General features: G+C 35.2%; 1 protein-coding gene across 1 annotated transcript in view; it reads right to left on the reverse strand.

Annotated features, from left to right (window-relative positions):
* The window catches only part of PPFIA2 (PTPRF interacting protein alpha 2), a 127,549-nt gene extending 104,830 nt beyond the window's left edge, over positions 1–22,719 (reverse strand). The window contains exons 1-3 of the mRNA XM_065669600.1: positions 22,643–22,719; positions 11,815–11,979; positions 1,486–1,560 (exon numbers count right to left, since the gene is read on the reverse strand). Of these exons, the coding sequence (XP_065525672.1) occupies positions 1,486–1,560; positions 11,815–11,925 (186 nt within the window). The 5' untranslated portion in view covers positions 11,926–11,979; positions 22,643–22,719. The remainder of the gene's footprint in view (positions 1–1,485; positions 1,561–11,814; positions 11,980–22,642) is intronic.
* Positions 22,720–23,440: the final 721 nt, after the last annotated feature.

Here is a 23,440-nt window from a genome sequence, read left to right on the forward strand (position 1 = left end):
AGACACAAAGTTTGTAGAACATTTCTAAGGATTTGGGGCAAGAAAGGCTATGAAAGTCCTATTTCAATTCGATTTCATTGTACATGCCTTTGTTCCTTACTGTCAATACAAATTTCACTATTTTATTTAAAACTCCACATAACAAGGTGATGCTCTAAAGACCTGGTCCCGTGCTCAGTGAAGTGGACTTGGATTTAATTGGATCTTAAATGGGAGGGATTAGAGAAGTGTGATATATCTCAGTTGGCTTGACTGAACAAATGTACTGGTTTTGATTTAATAAAAACTGGTGCAAATAACAGAATAAATAACACAGTGTAACTAAATCATTTGAAACCAAGTATCCTAGACATTATGAAATGGAAGAATGAAAGAGGGGTTTTATTTTTTGCACAGATAAATTACAGCTACTTCAGAGAAGAAAGGAATGATTCAAAACATGTAGTTTATAATTTATAAAGCACTAATACCTTAACTGCAGATCCTATTTTTAAGACGTTACTTTAAGAAAGTAACTTTCCTAGCTGAATATTGGAAAAAATACATTAGGAGTCTATATTTTACATTATCACGTATTACCCTGAATTACATTCCATTTTCCCGGAATTATTTGTTAGTACTTCTCGTTTGTCTGTGGTTGTTTTCAGCTTTTCTCTTAAACCTGAGGAAAAGGACACCAGTAAATTGACAGAACCCAAAATATTAATCCAACTCTATTGCTTGTCTGACTTACTTTTAACAGTGTGAGAAGCACACATTAGGTGGAGATTCAGAACATAACGGGAATGGTAAGGTCACCAGCAGACACTAATATTAATATTTTCTGGCCTCAGAAACACCTCTCTGGGGTGTAAAATTCCTTTCTATATGTGTGTACTGTTATTGTGCAATGCAAATATGTGCTGCTGCAACCCTTTCATACAAAAGAGAACAATCTGCAAACTACTATAGAGGTAAAAAAATCTCTTGTCCAAATTCACAATGGTTATATGGCACCATAGCTCATTGTGATACACTGCAATTAAAAGGGAAGAGACAAACCTAAATTTCAAAGCCATCCATAATCCTTCCTCCATCAACGTTAACATTTATATAATATGTGTATGCATATATATATGTATGTGTGTATTTTACTTAATTTTATAATAAAACAGGAATTCAGGTTATCGAATTGTTTATAGTAACTGACGTATTTGTTGGTTCACTCTTTTTTCATGGCCAGTAAGAAATGTGGGAATCTGTCACTAGCTCTTGGATTTTGGCTTGCTCACAAGGGAACAGAAGAAGGGAATAAAAGAATAAACAGAAGGTCTTACAACCACCTTAAACAAGCCTCACTGAGCAGCTTATTCAGAATGCAATTTATCTTTTTTTTTTTTTTTTTTTTTTTTTATCCTGAGAGCTTTAAGAAAAGTGGCAGGGAACACATGGGACAGAGTATTAGAGAAATTGAACCTCAAAAGGGGAGAAAGTGTTTTGTGTTACCTCCTGGTTAGCAGCAGCTAGTTCTTCTTCCAGTGCAGAGACTCTTTCTAAAGAAACCCTCAGTCGTTCCCTTACCTAGAAGAAAAATCAAAATATGTGCAGTAACGTAACTTCTATCAGTCTTTAAAGATTATATAATCTGCCATATGCACTACTGTATGCCTTGCCAGTCTGTTTGCAGCCATGTGTGTTGCATCCTTTCATGAGACCATACAGTGTTGTAAACTTTCAAACCTAACCATGGGAAGGCTAAACCCATGAAAATACGTGTCATACTTGAAGTGTCATACTGCTGTTCCAGTTTGCCTGTACTTTTATGGAATACACAGCAAACGCAAATATTCTAAGATGACACAGAATAAAAATAAAATGTTGTTTACAAACATCTTTTACAAAGAATAAAAGAAAAAAAAAAAACCACCAAACAAAAAAACATTTGCAGATGTTTTAAGTCCAGTGCATGGAAGATAATTAATCCATTCATATCAATCTTATTCAACAAATTCATTACAAAATAACTTTCAGCATTGCCTTCAGGCACACATACTAAAGATTTTTTTATATCATCATGCAGTTTGTTTTGGTTTTGCAAAAAGTCATAAACAGGATATACTCTCATAAGCAAAAAGATGGCTGCGCTCATGCCAGTTTCATAGATGACCTATTCTGTTCCAAGGATGTGTATGATCTACTCAATTATTGGTAGTATTGAAATTATGACTAAATATTAATTATTATATTCATTTAATACCTCTGAAGCCATATTTACTGTTGTTTGAGTACTCTGGCTCACCATCAGCTCATGTAGTGACCAATAACCTAAGCTGGCAATGTAGTCAGCAGTGTCCTAATACAATCAAAAGCAAATTAGACATAGAGGTGAATTTCAGTGCTGAGTGCAGGTGACTCTTCCTCCTGACTATGAAAGGAGCCTATGGCAACTCCTCTCCTAATCTACACAACTTCATTAGGCACCTGACATCAACCTCATATTACAACCTGGCTCATCAGTCAACACTCAGGATATACTTCTATACATGTTCCAGCTACACTGCAGCAATGTTCCGATGATGATCTAGGGATGGTTAAGGCTATTAGCAATGTTTGTAAGGAAAGTTAGCATATTCTCTTAGACCAAAAGATGTAGTTGGAAAACAAAGCAAAATGAAAAACTTTCATGTACAACAGAACATAGTACTTCTTCATGTACATACAATTGTTTGCACACGCTTGACAAATACAGAAGATCCCTGAAAAGGCGTGTACTAATGCTTACATACTTTTTTACATACTTTTTCCAGTGATACCTCTTAATCTGATAAACATCAATTTTCCTTACACACTTTATTTTCTATTACTACTGATAGAAGTGAAATTTTGCAAATAGACTCACTACATCTCAAGAATGGTTTACACTTAAAAAAAAAAAAAAAAAAATTAGCAAAACTATAACATAACATGTTCACTAAACTTTAAAACTAAACCTAAAGGTCAAATACATATTCAGGAAATGAACACTAAAAATGAAATCTATTCAGCCTTCCTAACAAATGCAAACATAGTTGCTTACACAGGACTTTGAGGTATACATTCTTCAGCTTTATTAAAAGAAACAAAAAAAAAAAGAAAATATATTTCATCTATTATATGAATACCTTCAGGTAACTATGATTTTATTATATACTAACTAGACTTAACAGATCAGAAATCACAAGTGATTTACTCAAAGGAGCAAAAGAAAAGTGAGTTGAAGAGTATATGAAAGGTATAAGGTATATGAAATACTAAGATGCTCTGAAGATTAGAAAGAATCCACAATATTTTTAGTCCAATTTCTGATCAATTCATTTCCCTTTATTCCTTCAGCCCTATGAGACTGAAAAAAAATAAACTGTTAACGTTGACAAAGATGCATGTTGTAGCTTAAATGGACATTTCCTATAGGATGTGACTATCTAATCAAGAGCTGAGCTGCAGTAACTGACTGCGCCTGTTCCTCACCTGACACAGTATAAGTCATTTTAAGGTGGGAGTGACTGAGCCGTGAGTGGCAGTGATAAGAGTGAAAATTACTACAAATTTTCATGACTGTTTCAGTGAGTTTTATACAGCAGAACAAGAGAATGCAGTGAAAATATTCAATGGAACCTAAAATATTTTTACTATTTATTAAATTTTTGTACTTTTTTCATTAAAAATGTATGTAAAAATCTTTAATCATAAAGCTTGCTTTCCAAAATCAACTACATAATTCCTGGAAAGCATCCTTATAAAGATTCAGATTTATGGTAGCACATAAGCTATCATAGCAGTCATTTTATATTTTTTTTTTAGTATTCAATTCTAACACACTTGGAATATGGAAAATTAATTTGAAATATTATATTTACTAATTCTAATTTATTCATAATTTTCATCTGATTCTATTTTTTAGTTATTCTGCTTGTAATCAAAAAACTTTGATTGTTTGAATAGCTGAAAAAGTGTTTCTTTATTTTTCTATCTCCTATTTTTAAAGTCATATTCTGCTTGAAAACCAGTATTATTTCTCCAGTTCTTCTAGCAGCTTCCAAGGGCTGTTTGATGACCTGCTCTCAGTCAGACCCAAGACAGTACAAGTCTGCTATCTGGTACTTGCATCTTTCCTCTCTCTCTTCTCCTATCATGCTCTCTGTCTCCTCAGAGGTTCCCTCAATTCCTCTGTGGATCCTAAAACTCTTTTTTTTGTATTCTGCTACTCTTACCACCATTTCTATCTTTTACTAGCTCTTCACTATTAAAGTCCATGTCCTGCATGTGAAGGGCATAGTCCTGTGTTCAAGAGTCCTCATTTCAATTTCTTAACCACAGTGACAGCTGGCAGATAACAATTTCTTAATGGAAATCTCAGCTTAGATGCAAAACCTCCATGGAAAAATGACAGTAATCTTTCTGGCTTCAGTCCTCTTGGCTGTAAGCACCGCTGGGGGACAAGATGATTGAGAGAAAATTCAGAAGACTGCAGTTGGTAATTTTACTTCAAATTTTTGTAAGTTTCCTGAAACCTCCATATATTAAAGCCTAAGTGTTTTACAAATGAGAATTCATGTTTAAAAAATACGTTATAGTATGTCTAACACTGGCATTCACTTTGAATAGTGTTAGAATTTGCAAACCAACTAGGCAACATTACTGAGGTCACAGATCCACAGGAGCTGAAATCAGAAAAATTATCCTCAATCTTTATACACTGTGGCACTGTAGAACTGAATCTGAGTGGGTTTTATATGGACATTTTAAAGACTGAAATAAACACTCCCTGGAAATACCAGGCATTTGTCTAAAAGAAAATTTAGGAGACAATTTTTTTAACATGGCACTTCAGAAAAAAAGAAGTAGAGAATTAATGTCTTCATTCTGAATATCAAGCTATTGTATTAAAATAATTTTCTTTTTCATTCTTGGCCTATTCATTGTTCATAACAAGGAACATTGTTAGTAACATGGAACAGTACCAGTGTGACACAGAGAAACAGCTGGAAGCTGTTTCCTTAGCCTTGCATTGCCTTCCCTTCTTTCTACGTACACATTTAAATGTACTGCTTTTTTATAATGACCTAATCAAAATTGCAGTGGTCCTTGTTCTGTGAATATAAGAGTTGCAAAAGGAACTGAAAGCAACTGCCTTGGCACAGGAGACTTTTTTTCCTTTAATCTGCCCAGTAAACAACTAATTCATTCACATTTTCCGTTGGAAATATTGCAACTAATTCATCACTTTCAATCGCATAAGTACTGATTGTTTAAGTGGAGGGAAATCTTTGATTTTATCACTGAACAAGAAGAAAAATACTAAATCAGTGTTCTGATCTGAAGGAGAAATCTGCTTCATTTTACAGATGATAAACTGTAACTTTATTTCTCACTTTAAATTTCTTTCTCAGTCTTCAACTGATTTCAAAATAAACTGGAGGAATAAGACAAAAGCTGAATAAGGATTTCAGGTTTGGTCATTCACATTCCAGGAAAGAATACAAAAGCCACACTAACATGTGCGTTATGTATGTATTCTGAAAATATTTTACTCTGAGCAATATTTACCAGTTAGTAATTGTACTAATGTTTTCCTGAACTTTTTAAGTTCACATCTAATAACCTTAGAATCTAAAGGCAACAACTAAAGACTGAAAAGCCATATACAAATGTATTGCAAAGACTTTTGTATTGAATTTCCTCTTCAGGTTTATGTTATAGCAAAAAAAGCAAACAGAAACATCCTCATTTCTGAGAGGTCCAGGAAAAGGTGTTGTTCCTGGTCACTACCTTGTCAGAGAACAAGGAGCTGGAACAAATGCAAACTATTTTTATCTGATAATATGGAGGGAGGAGGTATGTGTGTGGTTCTTATGATGAATGCAAATTAGCAATTAGAATATTATTTATCTTCTGGAAGGGAAAGATAGTAAGTAACTATAGTTCATAAAAGTAAGCATTATCTCAGTGAGACCGTGTTTAACACTTCGGAAATAACATACTACTTAAATTTCATATGGTCCTTCAATATATTTCTATTTTCTTTGCACTAGGTAAAGCTTTACTAAATAAACTTTCACAAAGTAAGAGTAATCAGATGTCACCTGATCTATCAGAACATGCTATAATATGCATGTTTCACGGACAGATTCCTATTAGAGTGCTGAGCAAAAGGGTTGCACAGCAAGCAAAGGGTTGGATACATCCTCTAACATGTGCCCAGATGACTGCCTATTCCTCTGGCTTTTAAATGCAACTGCATTATCTTGAAATGTAACATAGTCAATGTCATATTTGCAGTGCTGTTTGTGCAAAATATCACCCATCTTTCTCTGTCTCCTAGCAACTGCTTCCCACTTTTTCCCCTGGTGTTAAATTCTTTCTTCATTCTTTCCAGATCTGCAGCCCACAAAGAGTTTTTATAAAGCACTCGCACATGCTACCATTGAATCTCTTTTCATGAACAGTCTATTGAGGAAAAGCTCTCCTAGCTACCTGCTAATGAATAAAAAGATAGTGATAATGTTCACATGAACAGGTTGATTTTATTTGCAAGAATATCAGGTATACTTTTCTGCCATGAATTAGTCGTGAGAAACCCAGTGTGTTTTGAATCTTAGCTAGGGCAATAGGACCTGGTAGTCTCCTTCCTCTGTGAAGATCAATTGGACTCTTCTCTTGAAGCATCAACCAAAAAAATGTGTTTGGGGAAGAAGTTGCTTTAAACAGTTTCTTCTTTCCAAATGCTTAAATGTTGAGCCCAAAGTTTAAAGCAAAATACGAAAAACGTCTGCATTAAAATAGTCAGGCACATGTTAGAATTTAATTATAGGTATAAAATAGTATAAATAAAATAACAATTTTTCTATTTTTTTTCTTCCTTATTTGCCTATGAAGAATATGTACTTCCTGACCTACTCTTACACTCAGTGTATATTCTAACCATGAAATTAATCTGAGCTTCTATTTTCTATTCAACTCTAATGATGTCTAGTAAATCTTATCTTCATCTTCTTTATTATAATTTATTATGTATATTCATATATAATATCTCAAAATGTTTCATAGAGCTGTCTTATATTATTTCTAAAACTTGTCATTGCATGAAATAAACCAAAGAAAGATAGCAGCAGCAGTAACAGAAGTCTTTGGGAACTGAAGCATTAAGAAGGTCAGGGGTGATTAATTTAGATTTCCACACAGGCTATCTTCCCTATGAATACAGCCACAAACTTCAAGTGCCTTAGGCAACAGCAAAGGCTATTAGAAACGTTAAGTCAGAATTTCACATCACTCCCAGTTGTAATCAGTCCTAACCTCTAGTGTCTAAAACTTTAAATTTTTTTAATACCTTTTGTTTGTTAGACATAACATAACCTTACACTTATTAAAAACATCACTGAATGTAACTTTGAACATTAAAAAAATCTGGAATTGGTAGCAGAAGAGTCCACGGCCAGTGTTTTAAGATTTCTAAATATTTCAGCATCATTAGATACATACTGATGTTTGACTATATGTGCAGGTTATGCCAAATGAAATTTCTAAATAATAATAATGTAGCTAGTGTCATTTATATTTGCTGTGACACAACTCACCCAAGGAGACCCAATGAGATTTATTTGAGATACACATAGAATACTAAATATTTATATATTTATTCATTATCCTGAAACCCTAAAGTGAAAATTCTCACAAAACACACTGTGACTGTGCAAGAGCAGACTATGAAGATGGTTGTCTGGCACTGCTAGGATTTCATACGGACAATGAAGTAAAAATAACAGCATACTCTTACTACCTTCTACTCACTAGGATTTATATATTTGGTTTAGCCACGGGACTGGCTTTCTAGCAGGAGAAGCTCATGACAAGATTTCACTCCACAGGTGGTGAAGGAATGCTGAAGGAGCTGTCGGACACTGAAATAACCGTCAATGACACACTTTCTAACGCATTGTGATACCACTCTCTATGGTGATCTGTCTTTTGGACAAAAGGTAAAGGCAAAGTATAGACTTCATGTAATATATAGACAACAGGTCATTTGGAATAAGGTATCATTCCTGGTTTTCTTTATACTTAAGCAGTCCTCCTTGGAACTATGAACCCTGAACTGATATGTTTTATTTTCCACCTTCCAGTCTGTTTTGTCTTTTTCATTGACTTTCATTAGAATAATGAGGATGGTTTTGTAACTCTCGTATGGTGTACACAGCAATCCTTGCATGACCAGTCAAGTTTTGTGGCAGCATTTGTTACAACACCTTGAGATGTTTAAGCATAGGAAGTGAGAAAGTGAACGAAAATTTGCATTTAGGAAAAATGGATAGACTTCCTTGAGATTTTTTTGAGTTTAAAAGCAAGCATTTTTATGAAAATATCTTGTTATGCTTTTTCAAGGGTGCAAAGGCTAAATTATTGGTTTCAATGTCAACATTTCTTGTGGAAAAAAAAACAAATTGAAGTTTCCAGTATTCATTTGATTTCATTCAAAGATTCCTGATGAGTGGAAAACCCACAAGTTTTGTGACCACCATTATAAAAGGCAGAAATTATCCTGGGAAAATCTAGGGAAGTACAAGCTGGCCACTCTTGGGAAGGTTATGGAGCAAAGGTTACCAGAAGCCACTTCCTGGCACATATGGGACAAGATGGTAATTGGGAAGAGCCAGTATGACTTTATCAAAGCCAAATGATATCTGGCCAAACTTGTTGCCTTGTGTGATGAGATGACTGGCTCAGTGGATGTGGGGATAACAGGGAATGTTTTTTACTTTGTCTTTACCAAGGTTTTCTGTGAGGTCTTTCATTTACCCATAGAGAAAAAGGTAAGATCTGAATTGGGTAAGGGGATTATACAGTGCGTAGAAAATTGGCTGGACTGCAAAGGTTAGAGATTTGTTATCAGTGGCACAAAGTCCAAGAGGCATTCCAGCACTATGAATGGAATAACTTCAGGACACAAGTCAGGCTTGCGGAAGAGAAAACAGTCTTGCAGGAAAGACCTAGGGGTGAATAAGGCCACACAGCTCAGTCAGCAGGTTGAAGTGAAATAATTATCCCCCTCTGGACTTTTGAGACTGCATCTGGTTTGGGGCTCCTCAGTACAAGAAAGACACTGACAGACTTCAAAGAAGGCTCACTAAGTTGGACCTGGGCTGGAGCACATGGCATATGAGAAGAGGCTGAGAGAGCTGGGTCTCATCACATTTAAGAAGGTATGGTTCAGAGGAGATTTTTTTTTTTTTTTTTTGCTATCTACAACTAGGTAACCAGAAGATACTGAGAAAACAAAGCCAAGTTCTTCTTGGAGATGCAGAGTGATGGGACAAGAGGGACTCAGCAATGGAAACTACAGCTAGGCAGCCTGACACAGTTGTGCCTGCTTTGAGCAGGAAGTTGGGCCAGATGTCCTCTGGGAGGTCGAACCTACATTGTTTCACTAGTTTCTGAGTAACTTCAATGAATTTTCATAGGTGGATTAATATCTTACTTCTGAAGGGTCTGAAACAAATCTAATTTATGTAATTTTTCTGTCAAGAAACCATAGTTTTTTCAGCACATTTGGATGTATGCAGTCACTTTTACTTCCATTATTTTTGAGTAGAAGTCTCAATAATGCTGACAATGCATGGCATAATGTGATAGTATTATTATCGGGTATCTGGATGCCATACAAAACTTTGATCCAATTCTTCTAAAGAAAGACACTTCAACATAAATACATAATTTCATACAGGATGTGTACCTGAAAATAGTATGTGCTAGGTTTATAATCAATTATTTTAAACTAATTCATTAAACTGTTGCCTTGATTGATTTTGGAAAGTTTTATAATTAAAATATTATTTACTATATCAAAATTAAAAAGGCTCAATGCATAGATGAATAGCAAATAGGAAAAAGTCATTTTGGCCAATCTATTTTAAAACTTGTTTTATAATGTAACAAATCTCCTGTTAATATGACTGCAGATGGCTGAGTTTTCTACACTGATAATTATCATTACCACTGGGACAGAGACCCATTATATGCATAAGATGTGTTACCTGTGTCAGTCCAAGATTTTGAAATTAACTGATTACTGATTTTAACCTGTTACATTAGAAAAACCCACCAGAATTTCCAGAGATATAGGTCAAAATATCATATTTAGATTTAATCTAGTTCTGTAAAATAATTTTCAAAATTAGATGTCAAATAAACTGCATAGTACCTAAACACTAAAACATGTACAAAAGAAAATGTGTAAGAAGTACGTAACTGCTAAATAATCAGAATCTATTTAAAGTTTAGTTCTTATTGTTTCTCATATGTATGCAACATAGTGTCAAAAAGTATAGAAGCAGGAAAACTCCCTGCTCTATAATTTTATCAGTGTTTAAAATGTTGGGTAAAAGATCAAAGTTCAGACCATAAATCCTATCAGTCCTCAAAAGATATTTTTAATAATACAGGATTTTGTAAATCTTAATGGTATCTAAAAGCTCATTACAATAAATTGGCTACAGAAGCAAGAGTCATTATATTCCCTTTCCTATATTTTCTTTAAACGTACTTCCATGACATGTAGCTGAATAGAATGTATAACTAAAGCTATGGCTAAACACAAAATAAGATTTGATTTGGCATAAAGTTCATTTAACTTTGAACCTTATAAGTTAACCCAGTATGACTCAAACCCCACAGTTTTTCACACCTTTATTACCAAAGAAAATAAATATTACTATAAATTACTTAAATAAGGTCAACTTTCTGAGTATATTTTTGAATTTGGAAAAGTTAAATTTATTACTGTGAGACCACTCAACCAGTTCTACACAAACACAGATCAACTCTGCAGTCAATGGTCTTGGGTGCTGTGCTACACAAATGTCTCTTCTGCTTTCTCAGACATCTCAAATAGCAAATCAGCTGCAGCAGTGAGCGCAAACAAATCAGCCAAGACAAACTCCACAAGGTACTAGGTTCTCCACAAGGTACTAGGTTCTTTACTCATGAGCAATGGCTCTTACATGTTCCCTGAATGTGTAGTTTTGAGGCACTTCTTAACTAATTCAGATGCATCATCTTCTGAATATAGTGTTTCTAGACATCAATTGGATTTCTGAATTCATGTAAGCAATGCTCAAAGTGATACCTCCTAGTTGTACAAAGTTTCATTCACTCAAAAGTCTTTCCAGCAGAGGACACATGAGGAATCCAGTGGAAAGACCCTCCTAATTAGCATGACTAGATACAGTTGTCATCCGTGGATTTTATCTTTATTCTGCAACACAGGATCTACTACTTATTTTAGGTTACACTATTTATAAGGTAAACACTATGCTTCTATAGTAAACAATAAAAACATGTCTGAAATTTAGGAGGTTTTCCTTTTAAAACTTTTTGAGACGCGGGTTCATTTATGTAGTTAGAAACATCTCATTCTGCCTTTTTATTCTGTTTGTGTGTTTTTAAAATGTGAGATACTTACATTTTCTCAGCAATAACTTAAAAGCATATTGTAAAGACAATAAATTACATGGTGTCATCCTTATGTACTGCTAAATAGGAGAAGCATGTCTGGTAGGGGTGAATTTACTTGCTTTGAAAAGTCAGCACTGTTGTCTACAAAAGATAGATAAAGTGACCTGAAGTGTGTTACAGCTATTGGTCATACATTCTTATGGTTTTCTCTGGACACATGTACATGCTGTAAGTACAGGACATATTCCAAGAAGCAAATAAACAATACAGATGCTCTGCTGCATCATAAGGCACAGCTAAGTAAGTTAAAGAGAGTATTTAGTAAGCTTTTTTTCCATACTCTACCTTTTCATCCAAAGCCTTGTGGTGCTCAAACAGAGATTTCAGAGCTTTGAGGACCTCAACTTCACTGGAAACTCCTGAGGGAGACTGTGCTTGCCGCTTCACCACTGTCATCCTCAGTGACCTTTCGTGTCTTGAGACAAGGCACTCCAAATGTTCCAGTAACAGCTATCGGATTTGATATAAAAGGATATTAATTTTCGTGCGCCTAAATGCTATGAGAATTCCAACTATAAACTGCATAGTACCAAATGGCAATTTGCTTAGCAACCTCACTGTAGTAGAGATTACTGTAATTATTGGCAACATTTCATGATTCTAAATCAGATGGAATAAATAGAAAAACATGAAATCTATTCATTTAATTTAAAAATCTGCTATGAAAAGCAAGAACAAGAAACCACTCAGTATAGGGCCACTATTTAACTAAATTAAGTACATATTTACAATATTATTTGTTATAGTAATTGATGAACATTAACAACCAAATAACCAAAGCCAGTCTAAAACATCATGCAAAAATACTAAAGAAGCTTATAATTAATTTACCCTAACCGTAAGATAGTTTCAATTTCTACTGGAAGTTACTGAACAAAATATGTAAAAGTAAACAGTAGATTTCATTGCATTTTTAAGACTATTCATTCTAAATGCCACAGCTAATGGCGTTTCTTACTGCCATGTGATCTAAAATGTTCATTGTCTCTATTGCACTGCAGACATGATGGAAGACAAAAAGATCCATAAAGAGAAATCTCAAGCTATTATAAATATCTGTAAAATAACCTGTAAATAGCTTATTGTTAACCTATTATTATTGTAGAATATATAATTATTTTTCATTATTACTCTGAGGTTACATGGAAAATTAAAATGATAATTGATGTATAGAAAATTCCCCGTTTGTACCGTTGCTGTTCTTACTGTCTGAACATAAAACAGAATAGGTTAATTGTAAGGTTGAAGCACGGTAATTAAATTAATGAATCACAACGCATGTTAAATGTATTGTAATTACAACATACAACTGTATCTAAGTCATTGAAGTGGAAATTTGAAAGTTATATGGATAGCTGTTTATTATTTCTCCTTCAATGTGTTCTTAATCTAGGCATTGTTAGTTATATATTTATCTGTAATCCATAGTTGTACTCAGCCACACAATGACTTTATTGTTACATGAATTGATAGGCACAGAAAAGCAAAACCAGAGTGTAATCACATTATAGTTGCAATGTATTGCTATTAAGTCAGGAATGATTGGGGTTTGATGTTATCTTTGCTTCAAATATCGGTTTTGTGTCTGTATTTGCAGCCAGTTATTATGTTACAATAACTGTATTATTCACAAAAATAGCGAATACATACGCAAAATACATTAAGAATTGTAATGCCTCCACGCAGTTTAAGACGGGAGGGTATTTCCACCGTTTCTTAATTCAAGGGATGGCCTGTATTTATCAAAAGCAAATAAGCAAGAAATTAATGAGCTTTGTCATCCAATCCCTGTAGGGCTGTGTCCTGGGTTCAGCAGTAGCAGTCATTTTTCTCCTTCTTAATAGCTGGTGCAGCACTGTGTTTTGACTTTTGGCCTGGGAACAGAGCTGATAACACAAATGTTTTAGTCTGACCAAGGACTGTCTGAGAATGCTCTGTCAGGGAGGAGGGGAAGCCGGGAGGAAGCAGAGACAGGACACCTGACCCAAGCTAGCCAAAGAGGTATTGCATACCACAGCACATCATGCCCAGGATGTAACAGAGAGTTACCCCAGAAGGGCTAGTGCACTGCGGGGTTGGACGAGGTATCAGGTGGTGCTCGGTCGGAAAGGGGAGTTATCAGTCAGTGGTTGGTGAGGTGTTGTATTCTCTTCCCTTGTTATTTCCCTTATCATTATTATTATTATTGGTGGTTGCAGTAGTGATTTGTGTTATACCTTAGTTACTAAACTACTCTTATCTCAACACATGGGAGTTGCATTCTTTTTGATTCTCCTCTCCGTCCCTCCAGGAATAGGGGGAGGGCAAGAAGGGAGGGAGTGAGACAGCGACTGCGTGATTTATGGCTGATTTTGTTTAAACCACGACAGGCTGATTGCAGATCCAGGTGGATTTTTAATTATTTGAGCCAGTCCAAAGTAACAGGCAAATTTGTAGAGACCTCTGCTTCACAGAGCCATTGGGAATTTGGTATGGTGCTTTGGTAAGATGGTAACGCAGTACTCAAAGACACACTTAATTGCTATCATGCATAGAACTGAATTTCTAAATTTTGGTCTAAATTCATATATCGTTGTGATTTTTCTAGGCCACCGAGTTTATCTAGGAGATAGATGGAGAAAAGTAAGTCAATAGCTGATTTCTAATGCCACAACCCACTCACTGCCCCATCTCTGCAAAGAGACTGAGTGGCTGCAACATTACCTTCTCTCTGCACCCAGACTCTGCCCCATTACATTGCCCTGGGGTAGCCAGACTCTGGCTCCAATCTAACCTGTGGACTCAAATTTCTCCACAGTCATTTCCACTTCCTGGCTGATCCTGTTAGAGTCTGACTTACCCTGCTCTGTTGTCTGTCTTGTATGCCTTTATGCAGAAACTTACAATGTATCATAGCCACCACAGTAACAGTCTAAATGTGGTGAAAATGCTATGAAACTCTGGAGAAATTGTAAACAAAAGGAAAAATGTTGAACTACCGTTGAGCTTTTAGAATGGCCATTCCTTCTGTGAGTCTGTAGCTGTCTGAAGCTCAAGCTGGCACTCACTAAATAAGTTCAGAATAACAAAATCTTGATAGCTAATTTTTGGACAAACACTGAGCAAATTTATCATATTTGATACTCTGCTACCTAGAACTACTTATGTTCCAGACAAACACAAAAAACGAGAGTTCTGAGGGCCTGTATGCAAGTCTTGGTAGGAAGCGAAAATAAGAAAATCTGGTTTAGAGGAAAAGAAAAATTATGGTGACACAGAATTCTTGACAGGGGAAAAACATTTGTGATAGAAGAAATTACACATAACCTGTAAGACAGAGATAAATAAAGAACATGGGAAAATATATATATATATACATCCAGAACCATTTTTGAATGGATGTGGACACACAATCTTAAGAGGGAATTCGAAGTCAGGATGGACAGAAGAAAGACAAGATCCTTGTTAAGAGAAGGAAGACTGGAGATCAAAAAGAATGATGAAGAGAGAAAGAAACATTAAACAAGGTTTCCAAGTATAAAAAGAGAACAGATTGGTAAAAATTCAGAATTTCTAATGGGGTGATCGTGGAGTTTACTATGTGTCATGAAAAGTGCAACACCCTAGACTTCTGTAGAAGAGCAGGTAACAGGTTAAGTTGCTGCCATATTAGAAACATTCAAAATGTAGAAAACCAAACCCATAAAAGTCATCCACTAATTTTGCCTTTAGCTTAGAATTAGAATTTTAGAGATGATAAAACCACATTTTAATGTTGGCATATGTGTCACAGTCATCAAATAAATCAAATGCAAAATATTGTGTTGCCTATTTTACTACATGAAGACAGGTGAGCTGATGTCACACCCAAGTGTCAAAATACTCATGAAGAATTACTGCACTACCTCTGAACATTTAACGCTTTTTGCTTTTTTTTCCTGTTCTTACTCACTTGAGTTTTACTCAGTTTGGTTCATTTTTTCGTTAATTTTTCTGGAAAGTACCTGTGAACACTGGAACTTTGCTTACTGTCAGCCCAAAGGTTGCTCAAGAAACATGCTGACATAGGCTTCTGGCTTGTAAATTTTTTATTTTTTTTTTTTATTTGTCCACAAATTCTGTAAGCACTGCTTACAGCAAATCCAGCTGAGCAAGAGTATTATTAACCAGGCCTCCCAATGCCTCATTACTGCTAGGCAGCACTGCCAAGTTCATCATTAAATCATGTTCCTAAGTGCCACATCTACACATCTTTTACATACCTCCAGGGATGGCAACTTAACCACTTCTCTGGGCAGCCTGTTTCAATGCTTGATGTCCCTTGCAGTGAAGAAACTTTTCCCACTATCCAATCTAAACCTCCCCTGGTAAACCGGAGGCCATTTCCTCTTGGCCTATCACTTGTTACTTGGGAGAGGACACCAACACTTACCTCATTCTGTCCTCCTTTCAACTAGTTGTAGAAAGTGATACGGTCTTTGAGCCTCCTCTCCTCAAGACTAATCAACCTCAGTACCCTCAGCTGCTCTTCATAAGACTTGTGCTCTAGACCCTTCAACAGCTTCATTACCCTTGGACATTGCAGAGATACTGCTGCTTTACCCAACTTTTGCCCCAGCTACGATTATACTGGAAAAAAAAAAAAAAAAAGAAAAAAAGAAAAAAATCTTCCCTACTTCCCTGGGAAGAGCAAACCTAACTACACTGAGAGAACTATGAAGTGTCCCATTGCTACAGTGATGAGGGAAATTAACATTGAAGATATTCTGTCCAAGCAATGCAGTTTAACAACTAAAGGAAATTACAATAACTTGGGGCATGAGGACATGCTGAGGACTTTCCCCCCTGCCAGTAATTCAAGAATTACTGTTCCAAATTATTTGTGAGAATACCAAAAAATTTCATGCTGAAATAACATTGTAACAATATTAGTAGTTCATTTAAACTGAAAAAGAATTGTTAGAAACAGCTTTAGGTATTTTAGTATATTTCAATTAAACTCTGGCATTAATAAAGATCAGGGACTACTAAGCATTTTCTGCTCCCTCACACTGTGTCAAGCTGCTATAGTTGTCAAGCACTCAGAGGGACAGGCAGCTTGCAGAGAAAAAAAGATGATGAACTGTAGCAGGTGGGACAGAATCACCCACGCTTCATTGCTATGCTTCTCCTACTGGAAAGCATAAGCTTGACAATGAATTATGAAACAATCTGACAAGTGAATTTAACTCTTAGGCTGGGCAAATTTTAGGATGCTCAAGATGCCATGCTGATAATTTTATCATAGCTAAATGAGATAATGTTTTCTGGAGACCTGGACTTTAAATGAGCATAAAGAATGTTTAAAATAATAATCTTAAAATTGAAAAATGCTCTAATGCATATTTTGCGAGTGAATGAAGCCTCTTTAAAATGTTAAGAAGAACTAAATCAGCAATAATAGAGAAAATTGTTAGATTACACCCAGCTTCCTGTATTTCTCAAATAACTTCCAAAGCACTTATGGAAGTGATTGATTTCTGTGAAATGAAAATTCCTATTTAAAGGTAATGATATAAACTTCATCTACCTATGTCACCTACCTATATTATACTATAATATCATTATTACATGGACACTGATTTACATATGGAATGTAAAAAAAATAAACCATTCTTTTTTAGGAGGAATGACTTAGCAATTTTAAATTAGTGTCACCCAGTAGAGTTTGTATTACTACAGGACCTGGATTTTAATAAATATAAAATATCTTAACTTTCATTACTTTCAACAAACCTATTTGTAAAAACCAAAAAAAAGTACACAGCAGGATAATAAATGGAGAAATTAAAGAATTGGGAGTGGGTGATGGACAGAAAAGGTGAGGCATAAATAATGGAACACAGGAAGAAAAATCAAAAGATAAGGGATTTACTAAAATCATACAGACTTAGCTTAAGGTTTTCCTTAGAGGAATGGGGCAACCCACTAAGAAGACAATTCTCTTTTGAGGTCCACCTTAAAATTTCTCACCAGCACAGGCAAAAATTTCTTTTCAGTCTATATTTAGAATGCACATTGTTCAGTGAATCTCCATCTCTGGTGCGAGGAAAGAAGACAAGTAAAATAAGCAGATATGGAGCTGAAGATTATCTCTGAAACCAGTCACACAAGTCAGTCATTTTCTTCAACATTGTTCCACTCTGACAGAAACCACTTTGCACTTGTGGTCAGCTAGGGTGACCTCAAATAGCTATCCTGGTAAATTACTAGTGAAAATCTTTCTTTGAAAACCTGAAGTTAGAGCTTAACTGCACCATATGTCCCGTGCCTGTCTTTCTGTACATCCGGAACAGAAAAACAATACTGGTAGCCTAAAACTTTAATCGAAACAAACATATGTGAAGCAAAAGTATGAAAGAAAATGTAATAATCAGGATAATGGTACGAAGTAATAGAAACAAAGAAAGGGCGTTTTGAGAGAATAATGCAATAACTATATCAAATAACTATTAGATTATACAGCATCTGAAATGACAGGTATTACTATATATTGCATTTACTAACTATAGTCACCCTCTTTTCTGTGGCAGTAGTTCTTATTTTGAAAGAAGAAATGGATGAGTCTAGAGGATAGATATAATCTTGAGGCAAATCTAATTAAATTTACTGTCATTTACGTTAATGAAATAATGGTTTTGCCTTTAGAGAACTTTAGGAAACAGCTATACTTATTTTCATGTGTACAGTACTTTCAGACTCTAAGAACTCATTTTGTCATGTTTAAAAAAGAAAACAGAGTGCCCAATTTAGTTTCAGCACCTTTTAAACTAATGTAAGCTCTAAGAAAATGAGCTAAAAAGTATATGTCTGTTTTTTGTTGCAGTGAAAAAATACAATCAGAATTAACCATATCAGCATTACAATATTTTTTGTTTCAGCTGTCAAACCAAACCTCAAATTTCTTCATAATCATATTCTTATTTAATAAGGTAATCCCACAAACTTTTTCTACTTTTAAAGAATATGCATTGAGACAAAAATAACTTTCAATTTAACTTCACATTTCCTCATAATCATATTCTTATTTAATGGTAACCCCACAATCTTTTTTTTTTTTTTTTTACTTTTAAAGTATATGTGTTGAGACAAAAATAACTTTCAATTTAAATTAAAACTTAGTACAGCAAAATTAGTGGAATTCATAATTTTCTTTAAATAACATGGTAAAGTCACATTGACCTGTGTTCTAGCTTCAGAAAAGCTGCTGTCTTTCCACATGCTATAGGTGATCATTCTAGCTAGAGAATATTCAAAGGAATAACTGCAACAGTTGCTATTAATATTTTTTTGTATATTTTCAAAGTTTCATGCAATTATTTTCCAGAGAGAACCTGTCTACCTTTCTGTCAGCAACACCACACCAATCAGCATACATATGCTCCTGCATTTTCTATTTTGCCTCATGTACTGACAGATTAAGTTGCTAAGTTCTTGACACGAAAATATTACTACTGTATTAAATCAGAAAAAGTTAAGTATCATAGTAAAAATACATATTCAACAGTAAAAGGTCAGTAGGAAGCTTTGCTTAAGAATGATTGAGTAGGAACTTGATAAACATTGGGCTAAAGTTTAAGCGCTGATATTTTGGCTGAGACATGGTGTGTACAGGACCTGATACCCTGGGTTCAGCTGCATATATATCAAGAGACAAAAGTGATGGTATATTGAAAAATGTGGGACCTGAGCATGATGTAAATGGTATGGAATAAGGGGTGGGTACTTTCTTGGGTTCAGCTGTATTTTTCTCCTTCCTAGTAACTGGTGCAGTGCTGTGTTTCAGCTTCAGTCTGAGAACAAGGCTGATGTAATTGCATCATGGTCTCTCTCTAATACATGTTTCTGTCAGGATCTGCCAGGGCAGCTTGTCATAGAATAGCAAATCAGGATACGTGTGGTTATGTGGTTTTGGGGGAAGGTTGGTTTGTTTCTATGGAGATTGACAAGAAGTATATGTGGCTGTTGCCAAGAAATAAACCCACAGGTATGGGTCTAGAGTAAAGAACAGCCAGTTAGGCATAACTGAAAATGTAAAAGTGAGCTAGCAGGCTAGTGTGTACTCAGAACCTGACAGAGTTGTCACTTCTATTTCTTCTTGCTATCTTCAGTTTGAACCAGTAGGTACTTCAAACAGTGTATTTATGCTGCTACCCCAGGGAGATAAAAAGTTGGATTAAAAAATTCACAAACAGCAATCTGAGAATTTGGAACTGAGCGTCTTTATTTAAAAGTAGTAGGAACTCCTCCTTGAAAGAAAAATGTTTGTAGTGAGTAGTTCCACTACCACCACCACTACCACCACTACCATGGCTATGCATGTGCATGTCCCGGGATGCAGGTAAGGCTTACTAACATAGACAGCCTAGAGCTGGGTTGAGTGTGAACACTAGTGGGATGGAAGAAAGAAACTTTATTTGGACTAAGTTAATATATTAGAAAATACATCTAATTTCCTCATCACAGAAGTGTTATCAGTCATTCCCTAAACACTATTACTTTACTAAAATCTTTGCTTAACCACAGAAGAATTTTGGAGCAGCTTTTTCTTACAAAATATTAATGCTGTTTTGCATTAGTAACAGCAGAAATCTCAGTTTGCAAAAACACTTCTATCTAGGCAATGTCTTCTGAATGAGTGTTGCCAGAATTCTCATCACTAGCACCTTATCGAGACTGTATTCTGAAGACAATAGCTTCGTATCTAAAATGCCGATTTTCCCTATAAAAGATGTGTATAGGAGCCTATACAAGACAGCACTACTATTATAGCAGACTCTGACAACTAATGTATGTGGCAGTTTAGACTGGCAAGAACATATATACGACATGATGGGGCGATAACTTATTAATGAAAAAGCTAGAGGTCAGGGTAAGGCATGAAATGTTTTCTCTCTCTCCTTCCTCATTAATACTTGGACTACATCTTCCCCTCTTGTTTACTGTAACATCTCCTGCACTTCCTATGTCTTTTTCATAGCATAAAGCTTTTAATCTCCAATACTCAGCTTCATCCTAACTCTGAAAACACACTGATAGAGTTTACTAGTTTCAACTGCAAGGAATTCTCGCAAGGATTATAACATCCTATAACTCTCCTTCGTTGGTATTATTTCTCCTGGAAAATCTCTTACCAATTTTTCTTTTATATAACACAAGAAATGTAAGAGTGGATGATCTTTAAGCTTCTTGGTTTGCAAAGAAAATGCCTATAACTGAGCTCAGTCTGACTTAGATGTGACTTGCAGTTGACTCATCTTCCTTTTCTCTCACAGTTGTTTGGCAAGGAGGTATCTTTGGCTCCAAGCTGTTCATGAATTTCTGCTAGTCTGCACTGCTTATGTCAGACCCATAGTAAGTATTGGCACATTGCAGTCTGAATGTACCAAAGTTGATGTTCAGTGGGTTTTGTAGTGAAATGCATAAAGCACTGTGCTAGACAGACTAATGCACGTACTTAGCAAGAACTTAGGACAACTGAGAAGATGACATTGCAAATTTAGTTTATATGGTATTTTTTCTGTAAAGAAAGGGAAATTGACAAATGTTCTGTACAGGAATGGGTATATATAGTTTGTTGAATAGGTACAACTGAATGTATTTTTTAGCTACATTTCTGCATTCAAAAATGTATTCTGGAAACTAACACAAAGTGTACTCTATCCTATGTAAATAATTTTCTTAATGGAATTTCCTATTTTTACTTTAAATACTAAAATACCCGATATATAGAGCAGTTACTTAAAGTTTAAGCAGCTTTAAAAGTCTTGAGATTTGTACAGATGTTTTCCTAAACCTAAAAAATACAGCACAATTCCTACATGTTTCTTTACTAATTGATTCTATTTTTGTGGGAGTCATTTCGGACAGTTTAGAATGTATGAGATTTGTGTGAGAAAATGTAGATCTTACCTATGACTCCCATCACATTTCCCAAACCTTGGAGGTGATTTTTATGCTAAATGTGATCATCTCCTGTACTTCAAGCTAGCATGGAAGTAGATGGGGCAGCTTTGCCTTTTTGCAGGCACCTGTATCATATGTCTTTCCTTAGATTTCTGAAGTCTATGGCACCCTGGTGATATAGTTACACAGAAGAAAGGAAAATCCCCTCTCAGTTCTTTAGTCATGTAGGTTGTTACAGTTCCTTCAGAATGCAAATTAGCTGACCAAAGAAAGATGTTATCTGACCAGCCAAAGTTCTATTTGTTTAATGAAACCATGAAAAAAGGAAGAGTTACCCAGATCACAGAAGAATGAAATATGGATGTGAGAAATCATCCTTGGTGTTGAACCTCTCTGAGATCTATTCCATATGTTCATTACCAGCCTGACTCCTGTCTCATCTGGGACTACTTCATTTCTTTTCTCACATATTTCCACAACCCATAAAGTCTTCTTTGCTCCCCTCTTCCATTTCTGGATCAATTCTGCCTTTGCCCAGATACTTGCATGTGGAAATTATTTTATTCTGAAAACCATTCTGTACAGCAGTTGAGAATTTTCAGAACATGCTATCACAAATTCTTGTCCCCAGACAGAATAACATCTTCTGATTGAAGTAGAACATGGTAAATTTAAGGCTGAAATCTTGTCCTAACTCAGCTGCATGGTAAGTGACATTTACTGTAAGGGTCACAAGGCTGACATCTAGACAAAGCAGTGTAACTATGACATGTGTGGCAGACTTCATCTCCTCCTTATTCAGATCAAATCCAAGGCACAAAAGAAAGCTGGGTCTGTTGCAACCTTGCCTTTAGCCTTGGTAAGACATGAGGATATGTGAAGGTTACTTAGGCAGGCCCTGGGGCTTGGAAGGTTGCATGAGCCCCTTGCTTTAGAAAGCATTTAAACTGAATGTACTTATCATATTACATATAAAATCTGCTAATTTTTGTAATATATCTTGCTAACATGTACTTTCATTTCCTCCAAACCGTAGCAAGGTAGATCTGTCCTGTTACATAGAGTCTTACAAGTCTCATGTAAAAGATGTAATTTTGTCTATAAAAATGAAGATCTAAATTTATATTTAAGTATATTACTCCTCCTTTACACATACATGATTTCCAGAAAAGGTCTGCTGTATACTTACTCTTGTATTGTTTCTTTCAGCTTTCAGTTCTGAAATCTCCTCCTCTTTTTCAAGCAGCTGTTCCCTGCATGCATTTAATTCTTTCGTCAGTGCAGCAAATTCCTGTTGAATAAAATTATATATGAAGTTACTCAAAATGTAAGCACTAGAATAATCAAACCCACATGCATTCTAGAGTGTAAGGATTTAAATAATATTTAGAAATCATCAACACAAACTAAAATGGTGCATGTAAACATCAGTATCTATCAAAACCATTTAAAGTCTAGGCATATCTAATAAAAAAGTACCTATGGAAAACATTTACTTAAGTTTAGAAACAAAGGAAGGTTCAAGTTGGTGGCAACATCACCCATGTGAAGCTATCAGAATCACACCAGAAGAGGAACAGAACTGGCCTATTTCATAGCAACAGAGACAATGCCTTTTACACATAATGAAGTTCAATTCAACATATCCGCTTTGCAAGTGCACTTGCCTCTCTGTAAGGCAGCTGTTGCAACATGGCATGGGAGAAAAAAATTAAGGTATGCATTAATCAAAATCTACCTAATATCAGAAAAACATAATTAATGTGTTTTGTGAAAAAAAAAAAAAACCAAAACCAAAACATAACAACAAAACCCCTGTTATTTTTACTTCATATTTGAATTTCCCTATTAAAATGTATTTGGACATTATAGTGACAGGCTGTGATGAGTCAGAGCAATATTTATGTTCATTAGTGTGGAGTCAGTTTCCTATGAAATAACAACATAAAGTGAAACTGGATTGTAACTTGGTCCTGATGTTAAGTTT

This window comes from Lathamus discolor, chromosome 1 (genome assembly GCF_037157495.1).
Source record: "Lathamus discolor isolate bLatDis1 chromosome 1, bLatDis1.hap1, whole genome shotgun sequence".
NCBI classification, from domain to species: Eukaryota; Metazoa; Chordata; class Aves; order Psittaciformes; family Psittacidae; genus Lathamus; species Lathamus discolor.